Here is a 10,872-nt window from a genome sequence, read left to right as displayed (position 1 = left end):
GAGGTCCACTCAAAATTTTGACAAACAGCACTCCTCCTCAGAGGTGAATCACAGGTACCAGCTGAAGGCCACGGCAGAGGCAGAATGTTCTCTAAATGGGAAGGCAGGGGAAAACCAAGGAAGGGGAAGAAAGGTTTTTGACTTTACTTCTCTAGGGGACCAGTGGATCCACTCCACTTGTTCAGAGCCCACCACCTGTAGATTTGGAGCAAAGCATCTGGTTAATCCTCCTGTAAGGTTAATTGACACTGACAGCACTCTATCTTGGTGGAGTAAATTTTTAAAAGTCTCTATCGGGCAAACATTTCTTCTCTGAAAGTGTCTGAAATGCTTGGGTGATATTTAGGAATTGCTGGTGTGGACCCTGGAATTTCCCAAGGTCCCTTCTTTGTCTTAATGTCATCGGGCACACTTCAAACTTTTTGAATTCCTCCCTTTAATTCCCGACTTGTTCTCTGTTCCCCTAGGAGCCCAATTCTGAGTTCTGAGTGGGTTGTGTGCAGGGAGGGCTATAGTCACCACCCTCTTGTGGCTGAAGGAGCTCATAATTAAAAGGGGCAATGCTCCAAAGGAACCTCATTATTCGTTTCTTTGCACCAATAAAACCAGGGGAGCTGATGCGGAATATAAACAACAAATGGTACTGATGAACTCATAGACAAAACAGAAATAGACCCACAGGCAAAGAAAACATGGCTTTGGTTACCAAAGGGGAAAGCATGGGTGTGGTGGGGGTGGTTAAACTAGGAGTGTGGGATTAACATATACACACAACTATATCTAAACTAATCAACAAGAACCTACTGTATAGCACATGGAACTATACTGTTTTGTAATAAGCCATAAGGGAAGAGAATCTGAAAGAGATAGAAATGTATGTACAACTGAAGCAGTTTGTTGTACACCTAAAACTAACACAACATTGTACATCAACTATACTTCAATTTTTTTTAAAAAGAAAAAAAATAGAGGCGTTGAGCCCAGGGTGGTGGCCATAGGCCCCCTCCAGCTTCCCACTGATGCCCTAACTAGAGTAAAAGGCCAGCACATCTGCCCTCTGCTCGTGAGAGGATAACCCCTCACATCAGTGGGTTTTCAGGAAGAGCCTCGTCAGTAAAAATCACCCCAAATTCCTTTTACTCTGACTGTATCAAGCTCCAAGTTCCACCCACTCCCTGGCGCTACGCAGCCTGAGTGCCCAGCAGCCCTGCCCACCGGATCTCAGTTCTGTTGACCTGAACGCACCTGGCGCTGCCTCATGCCCTCAGGTGTTAAGTGATGGATGGAAAGAGGACCAGGATGCTGAATCCATGGATGATGACAATTCTTCTGCTCCTGGTTCCTGGGGGTTACCTCAAGGACAGCAAGCTTTTTTCCTCATTAGCTGGGGGCTGAATGTTGGCCTGAAGGACTCCTCTCTTCAACCTCAGGCTGTGTGACCTCCTTGGATCTTTTGCCTGGACTTTTCTTCCAGTTCCTTGAGTCCCCCATCCTTTTGTTTTTTGCTATGGCTTTCACTGTGGTATAACTTACATACCATTAGATGTACTCGTTTCCAAGTGTACGATTCAATGAGTTTTAATAAACGTGCAACCATCACAATTCAATTTTAGCACCTTTTGATCACCCATTTGCAGTCACTTCTGGTTCCTTTTTGGCAATGGGAAGCCTGGTTCATCTTCTCCCACTATCTCCTGGGAGAGCTGACCCCAAAGGAAAGAGCCTAGAGGGAGTTCATTCAAATAAAGAAACTTTATCTGAATGAAGTGGCTGCCACCAAAACTCTGCTCTCCCCCAAGACTCCGGCTCCTATCACAGCTTTGGCCTTGGTTCACAAGAGCCCACAGCAGGAGGTGTGGCAAGGTCACCAGACCCACACACAGCATCAGATCTACTGGATCTTGCATGTGAAGTTGCCAACGTGCGTTTTTATGGGAAGAGTGGGTAAGAGCAGCACTTGAATCAGAGTGCCCAGGTTAAAATTCAAGCGCTACTGTTTATGAGCTCTCTGGCATCTGTTCTCTAACGTGTCAAATGGATATCAAAGTAGTTCAACCCCAGGGAATTTCCCAGGCACCTAGTAGTTAGGACTTCCCACTCTCAGTGCCAGGGGCCTGGGTTTGATACTTGGTCGGGGAACTAAGATCCTGCAAGCTGCGTGGCTCAGTCAAAAAAAAAAAAAAAAAAAAAATAACGCCCCAAAAGACAAACAAACAGAAACCAAAACAGAATACCCTATGGAATTGTTGTAAGAAGGATTACATTTGTGGAAATTGTAGAAAACGCCTGTCACTTTCTCAGTGCTTCATAAATGCTACCTATTCATCTACCATGTGTGACAGCTAGAGGGAAGCTGCTGAATAACACAGGGATCCCAGCCTGGTGCTTTGTAATGAATGACCTGGGAGTTGGGGATGAGGGGTGGAAAGGCGGTTCAAGACGGAGGGGATACAGGTATACTCATAGCTGATTCATGGCGCTGTAAAGCAGAAACCAACACACTGTCAAGCAATTATCCTCCAATTAAAAACACATTTTAAAAAATGTTAATACGTTCCTGTTTATTAGAGTTTGATCAATTTTCAAAGGGGCCTGATCCTGCCCCCTTTCCCTCAAAATTGAGAACTCCCATCACACGGAGACTGGACATGATGCCGTAGGGAAGAACAGGAGAATATGACTGCAATCCTGGGTGGGGTGGGGTGGGGGTGGGGGAAGACTGGAAGAAGTTACATAAATGGGGAGAGATGAAGAAAGCAGCAGCTGAAAGGAGACCCCAGGAAGAGAGGTGCTCAGGAAGAACAGGCAACTGGAGGTCTGGGTGCAGGTTAGTTCCAGGGTCTAAGATGGAAGACAGCCCAGCGTGGCTACAGACGAGGGCTGGGGGTGAGGAAGTGGAGGGAGGGCAGGAGGGAATCAGGGGAGGGAGCTTTCTGGTTCACCTCTGGTCTCAGACGCTCGGTAAAGTCTGAAATCTCTATGCCTCAGAGCAGGGCCCATAGCGTTGAAAAGAGTCGAACACAGCTGAAGTGACTTAGCACCCAATCAGAGCCAAATGTGGGTGCGGGGAATGGAACAGATGATACCAATGAGGACTTAAGTGCAAAGTGTGAGCGTCACTGTTCATCCTGCCCTTCGCCCCATCATCTCTGACCTTGGAATCTGCCTACCTCCTCTAGAGGCACCCGTGTCGTTTCTGTCGGTCCCATCAGAGTTTCCAGTCTAGCCAGGGCAGCTGGGGCATCGCCAACAGCCTGTCAAAGGTCTGCCCCACCAGCTCGTGTTGCTTTCTTGGTTCCAAACATGCAAGCAGCAGCAGTTCCCCCCATGGAATTAAAGGCAAGGGCACTGGATGCCACCCTCGGGCAGTGTGGTCCTCCAACACCCCACCCCAGTCAAACAAGTGGCCATCATTTATAAAAACACCACACACACTGGGTTTTAATGAGAAAATAATTGTATACTTGCATTGAATGCCTCACAATCACTATAAAACAAAGCAGGATAATAACATTGAAGTGGTTAACATACATAGGAGAGCCAGAGGATCATTTTCAAACACAGTATTGCTGCTTTTTGCCCCCTCCTCCAAAAAAGGGGAAAAAAAAAAAAGTCATTTGGGTAAAGAGCAACACAAAATCAAAATTGGCAGCTCACTCACTGAATGCTTAAAATTCAGGAAATTGGTTCTGTCACTAAAACTGGATATAGTCACCATCTCTAAACACGTAGGTTATTTTTTTTTTTCAATACATAGTTTAATGACATCCATTCTTCAGTTGGAAAAAATGTTAAATTATTTGTCTTCAGAGACAAGAGTCAACACTTTTTAGTGTTCCTTGTTATGCTGTGTGTGTGTGTTGTGTATATATGTGGACACTGAGCTATATACGGCTTATACATCACTGTCTACGGTGGGCAGCATGCACAGGTGTAAAAAGGCAAGGAAACTGCATGTGTCCTTCACGTTGGACACAGCCCAGCCTCCTGCCACTGACAGACCCTGTTTCCATAATTTCTGGATGAGAAAGCCAAGGAATGTCAGTAGGTAATCAGTTCCGGAGGAAAGTGGACATCTATAAACACTGTGGGATGGAATACTTTCAGGAAAGCTTTTAACATCTACGGAATCTAAACATTTGTTCTAGCTGAGATTAACAAGCTTGCGTGCTATTTGGGGGCAGGGATGAGCATCAGAGGCCAATGTGTGGACAAGCCTCTTCCTCTCAATGGATGAGGCAGGAGTGATTTTCCTCCAGGTCTGCTGCATCTTCACACAGTTTAAGGGGTTCATTTGGGATCCCAGAGCCTAGCATAGTGATATGTACAAAGCCATGGCCCAATGTTTCTTAAATGAATTAAAAACTCAAGAGCGCAGAGAAAACCTGGCTCTTCCAAGGGAACTGTAATGTACATTTTAACAGGGTTGTAACTGAGCAGTCATCAGAAGGCAGCAGACGGGAACAAGCAAAGGCTGGAGATGTGGGGGCCACAGTTAAACGGCTTTGTGACTGTGAGGGGGTCACGGAAACGCTGGATTTGTTGCCTACTCAAAGCATGGACCAAAGGATCCCAACTCTGTGACTCTATGCAATAAGTGTGTCTGGTTCAATCAACTGTAGTCAAAGACCGATTTATCTGCCTCCACAGCAACTGCAGGAATTGCGTGGCCTTTTAAGCTTTCTTTTCAGCTGCCCATTCTCTTCTCAAATGGAGGATTAAGGTGGGTACACAGTTTCCTTCAAAACAGAACCAAACCCTTCAGGCAAGTCCTGAGGACTCTTTCGAAAGATGGGGAGTTCATCTGTATCTAGTCTGCAGTCATGACCAGATCCAGAGTTAGTCCAGAAATCATGAAGCATAGAACGCTCTGCTCTCCAGGCATCCAAGCAGCCCGTGTCCCTGGACCACACAATGCTACTGTCCCATCAGTGGTCACTCCTGTGCCTGTCTTGGGAACAATGCTGGAAATCCTCAGGGTACTCCCATGTCACCGGTCAGGACTCCTCACCTCATTTTCCTGGGAACATCTGTCTCTGTGCCAGCCTCTCCCACTTGAAAAAAGAATTCCTAACAACAGGGATCTTATTTGTCGCGTATCTCCAGTGGCTAGCACATTTTGTTGACTCTTCGTTCGGAATGCTCAGGGGCATGAACCATTTGAAGATGGTGCTAATTACCCATCTGCAGAATTTGGCTTCAAACTGCTGGTTCCCTTGGCAGTTTCAAAGTTGTAAGTTATCCGACAGTTCCATTTCTACTTTGTGTCCACCACTTGTTTATGAATAAACTTTCCCCTAAAGTCGACATTAGTCTAATAACAGAAGCAAAGATAGTGTGCATGACATCTACATACAAATTTTGTGGAACTGCTACTTGTCAGAATAACCTATCAGCGCTTATGACCGAACAATATAAAAACAAAAAGGAATTTTAGTGAGGTCTAACTTACTTATTGCTTTAAAAAAAAAAAAAAAACCACAGTTGTAAAACAAAGGGCACAATATTGTAAAGTAATTATCTTCTAATTAAAAAAAAAAAAAAGAATGCTGGTCAGTTTTTTTCTCATGGCCAGAGTTAAAAAATTTCTCATCCAGAAATTGAGGGCATTCCATGGTTGAACACCCTTATCATATTGCTTTAAAAGACAGAGAGAGTAAAGCTGGCATCCTTTAGCTTATACTAAGCATGAATACAAAGCGTGAGAATAAATATGAAACTTTCCTAAATGTCAAATTACAAAACTGCTCAAAACTTTGCCATTGTGACTCATGCAAACACCATGGTAGGTCAACCTGATATTACAAATACTGTATCAGCTCGGAGCCTCTATATCCTTTTCATAAAAAAGAAATTCTCGCTCACTCCTGACGCTGGCAAACAGCTTTGGAGGAAATAAGTGAACACCTTTGTCCCATGACCATTCTGGAATTTTAATTCTCACACACACATACACACACACCCTGACTCGTGAGCACTCACGCGCTTTGTGAAAATACACAAAGGCATGTTGTGGGCACACAGGCAGGCACGCACGCGCACACACACACACACGCACACACCCCCATCTTTAGGATTTGTAGCTGATCCTAAGCCTGCACTTAAATTTCTATTCTATATTTTTCTCTCTATCATCCTGAAAAATACTGGTTGCTCAGCAAAAATAATCTCTCTTACTTCCTCATTTTCCCACTCTTTCTCCCTCCCTTATTCTCTACCTTTCATGAGCTTTCTTTACTGTTTCCTTTCCTTCCTGACTGATCCAAAATAATCTATCATCTTCCTACTCCCTTGAAGGTTCACTTTATATATAAAATATAGTTATAAACACCTCTTTATTTCTCATCTACCTCTCCAAGGCAGAGTTCGCCCTTTTTTCAATTATTGCCACTCTAAAAATACCCCTCCCCTCTTGAACCATGCTGTTCAATGTCTACAGGTTTTATACATGGATAGATTCCCCCACCCCATCATAAAAATAGTTGTTGCCCCCTAAATATAGTCTTCATATAAAGAAACAGAATTGTGAAAATGTGTTCTCATAAACTGTAGCTCAGTCAGTATCATAAGCAGACAAGATCCTAAAGCTAAAATAATCTATTTGGTTTGGCTTTCTGCCCCCACTTCCTCAACCTCCTAATGTAGAACAGATTGTGTTTGCAACAGGAAGAAATCTTGTCTTCAAAATACGGATTGTGATCATTCACTGCTCCTAATTAAAAACAATTAAATGAAAGAGATATGGGACAATAGTTGCCTCTTCTGGGCGAATAGAGAGAGAAACCTTATTTTATGGCTGCTGGAGTGGATGGAGTTGGTCCGATACCCGTGATGTGGCCGTGGGTGGGAAACCAGTGCAGGCACAGGGAAATACCCTCTGCCAGGGGGACAGCACTAGCTTCTCAGATTCCCCAAATGGCCACATCTCCACTGTTTTCCTCATCACCCAGGCAGCCTGGTCTCGGTTCTGCCTGGAGCAACCATGTCGGTTTGCTCATAATTTCTTTGTCCTTTGGGATCAACTGTGGTCCAAACCCAGGCGATCCTTTGAGTCTCACACACACACAAAATCCTTTTTCTTTTGACTCCCAGGAGTTCGAGTTTGATGGGTGGACTGCTTTTTCACTTTATTTTTTCATCACTGTAAATTGTAACTTCTGGCCTGCCTAAGGATTGCTGAGTTCGTTTGCACTTTAATAAATATTCTATTAAAATGCTTTAATGAGTTGATTTCTTGGTTTCTTGGGAACCCAAGCACCAAAGACACTTCCTGGGTGGAAGGAAGGTGATTATTCATTGTCTTCTTCCTCTTGGTTGGCATAGATCCCCGCCTCCCAGCGCAAAGCCAATGCGCTCTTTCTTCGGTTAACCCGCGTGGCCTCAAGGACCTAAGAGAGAAGGAAAATAATTACTCAGAGTTCATAGATATCAGTCACGTACACAAACTGAGTTCTCTTTCTTTCATCCATTCCCTCCCTCAACAGTATCTAATGAATGAGGAGAGCGGGAAAGTGTCTGAACCAGCTGGAAGACGGGAGAGAATGAAAGAAAAGGTGGGCGGTGGGAGGTCCTGGGGGATGCCTTCATCTCACAGCCAAAGTTCACTTGCCATCTGACCCATCATTCTCAGTACAGAGAAGATTTAATTTTCCTGAAATGTTCTGCATGTTTCGTTGAACTAGACTTGACCCTGCATCAAGCTTTTTGATAACGAAGTGGATCGCTACACGCTCTAGATGAGCGCAGCCTGTTGGCAATATTCTGCATCTGCACTATCCAATATGGCAGCCACTAGCCACATGCAGCTACTGAGTGCTTAGAACATGGCTTGTGTGGCTGAGAAACTAAATACCTGATTTCAGTAGCCTCCTGGAACTAGTGACTACCACATTAGCACAGCTATGAATGGTCTTAGTCTCCAGAAAAGAATTTCAAACCACTGAACCAGTGTGGATTTATTCCATCAAGCTTTATGGACCTATGCAAGCTGTGATCTTATTTATATCACAAAAATCTACTTTGGTATAATTAAGCTTGCAAGAGGAATTAAGTGGAAAGAAAAAGAGCTTCTGGGGCCAATAATAAAGGAATCTGAGCATACTGATGTAGCATCAGGGCCATAGGTACTCATAAAGGAAATGGAAGGTGACAACATCGAGGACAAACTGGCTCATCACCACCAGGGTGAGACCACCCTCCCTCTGGTTCCCTAGAAGAGCCTGTGGACTCCAGGGGAAACCTTCAGCCAGTCAGCTCCTGCTTGAGTTTGATCCAGATGACATCCGCATGAATGACGTTTGGGTTGCCAACACAGGAGAAACAGTTCAATTTCACAATACTACACCAAAAGCAAGCCCATGCACACCAATCAAGTCAATTATTGTGGTGCTGGCTTAGGATGCGCAGTTTCTGAACTTAAAGAAAAGTCCAGTAGAGCCAACGCTGGTTGGTTATCCAACCAATATGGAATGAAGCTTTTGTGTATGTAAAGAACAATCATTTTGGCAAGCGACAGAGATGCTGGCAACTCCAGAGAAGCAAGGAGATGCACGTTTACAGGCAGTGCTGGGAGCCCAGACATAAGCAGATTCTGGACAGATTAAGATCTGGGCAGGGCAGGGGGAGCAGGGGAAGGCATCTCAGTTTGCTTCTCTGCACCTCTGATAAATTGATGGACTTCCCAGAGCTGCAGTGCACTTTTCTATGGGAAGCCTTCCCTAGTCCTCCTAACAGGGACGGCTGGACAGGACACATGGGACACAACTCAGTCAGGTCTCCTGAAGGCATGTTCATTGTGAAGAACATAAGCCCTAAAGTGTTCGTGTATACGCATATCACAGTCACTTAGTCAATATCTAAGAGTAAGACATCAGTTGAAGGATGCTTCCAAGTCTGGCAGAGTTAAATGGCAGTCTTCAGGTCAACGCGAGGTAGCATGGTACGGGGAGGCAGTGCGGGACGGAAATGGCAAGTGCTGAGCTTTAGTTCTAGCTCTCTACCTGGAACGTGCTGCTGCTGTTCATGGCTTCTTGTGTCTCTCAAACTTTATGTATAAAGAAAGTTTACCCTTAAACACAACACCTGCCCTATTTCACAGGCTCTTTCAGGAAGAAGGGTGGACTCTGGAGTCCAGGCAGGTCTAAGGTTAAATAAATCCTAGTAATTACACGACCTTGGGAAGGTTTATTATTTCTGTGCCTCAGTTTCCTTATATGTAAAATGGGGATAATAAAAATTATAGTACTAAGTTGGTCTGAGGAATAAATGAGGCAATGCATGTAAAGCATTTAGCATAGTTTCCAGGGCATAGTAAGTTCTCAAACAGTAGTTATGCATTTCTCTCATCATGTGAAAGGGCTTTATAAGCAATCAAGTGGTATTCTAACATAAGGCATTTTGACAAGGAGCTCTCATTGTATAAAACAGTCATATGTTTGCCTTGCAGACTGCAGATACAAACCGAATGGTTTACATAAGAGCTAAAAATCAATCTAAGGTTCTGGAAAAAAGTGTCCCCATCCATTTCAGATGGCCTTAGGCCCCGTTTAAATTCTCAATCATGTTAAATAGATTTACTTTACTCTGTTCTTTGGGAACCCATATCAATCCAACTACCCAACCATTTTACAGATATTTCTTGGGTTTCTACGAAGTGTCAGGCATAGTCTTCATGTTTAGGACAGAAGAGTCTCTTCCTCCTGGAGCTTAGTCACCAAAAAGTGCAATGGGCAGAGAAATGATACTTATAATTATGGAAACATTCAGTACAGCTTGGGTTTGAACACCTACTTGTGGCAACCCAAATAATTCAACTGTACCAATAATGAGCCCTCTTTTCTTCTTTCATTCCCCTAATTTATATGTTACTTATCATGAGCCTGGATTTCTGATGAAATCTATAAAGTCGCGAGTAAAGGCACAGATCAGATAGGCAGCAGAGCGTAACTAAAAGAGCCAGTGACCTTGCTATAAAATTGTCTTCAGGTCCACGAGACTTATGATCTAGGACTGGTTCAGGAATGAAGCCATCCTACAACTGGCCTTTTGAAGATTCAAAAGTCAAGCCATTGGGGAAGGTATGTAAATGAGCCTCTGCTGCCCGATTAATACAGAGTACTGTGTGTGTGTGTGTGTGTGTGTGTGTGTGTGTGTGTGTGTGTGTGTGTGTGTGTGTGTGTGTGTGTGTGTGTGTGTGTGTGTGTGTGTGTGTGTGTGTGTGTGTGTGTAAATGAGCCTCTGCTGCCCGATTAATACAGAGTACTCTGTGTGTGTGTGTGTGTGTGTGTGTAAATGAGCCTCTGCTGCCCGATTAATACAGAGTACTCTGTGTGTGTGTGTGTGTGTGTGTGTGTGTGTGTGTAAAGCTCTAGCAAATCTAGAACTCTTTTTCTAGATTTTTGCATATTAACTTTATTTCCTAAAGTGTGTTCCTTTCCATTCTGGTTTAAGAAAAGCATTTGCCTCCAGGGCTCTGATAATAATAGACACATACATCACGGGTACCATGAACCAGCTGAGGTTTTAATCCTTGCTACTGTTCTATGGGATTCATACTATCACTACTTGCATTTCACATATGAAAAAACTGAACCAAAAGGAGGTTTAAATAATCAGACTAGTAGAAGGAAAAGTTAACATTTGACCCCAGAACTCTGGGTGTGGAGTCAATGGTCTGGAATACCATGTTCCATTTCTGTTCAGTTGCTGGGAGGAATTTGAAGGAAGAATCATCAGAAAGGATAATATACATTCCCCATAGAAATAGAAAGAAAAAAACATTAAAAAAATAGAAAGACCTGATTTACGGTTTTATCTTCCACAAATTAATTCAGATTTAGGTCTGGTGGGAGAAAGAAAAAAAATCAATTCTCT

At 43.8% G+C, this 10,872-nt stretch overlaps 1 protein-coding gene across 8 annotated transcripts in view; it reads right to left on the bottom strand.

Moving 5' to 3' along the window:
- Positions 1-3,439: 3,439 nt before the first annotated feature.
- The window catches only part of PALM2AKAP2 (PALM2 and AKAP2 fusion), a 498,977-nt gene continuing 491,544 nt past the window's right edge, over positions 3,440-10,872 (bottom strand). For all 8 annotated transcript variants that reach the window (XM_065946815.1, XM_065946817.1, XM_065946818.1 and 5 more), the window contains one exon: positions 3,440-7,388. In XM_065946815.1, the coding sequence (XP_065802887.1) occupies positions 7,290-7,388 (99 nt within the window). In that variant the 3' untranslated portion in view covers positions 3,440-7,289. The remainder of the gene's footprint in view (positions 7,389-10,872) is intronic.

The sequence above is a fragment of the Muntiacus reevesi genome, chromosome 10 (assembly GCF_963930625.1).
Source record: "Muntiacus reevesi chromosome 10, mMunRee1.1, whole genome shotgun sequence".
Taxonomy (NCBI): domain Eukaryota; kingdom Metazoa; phylum Chordata; class Mammalia; order Artiodactyla; family Cervidae; genus Muntiacus; species Muntiacus reevesi.
This window is presented reverse-complemented; position numbering and strand designations above follow the sequence as displayed.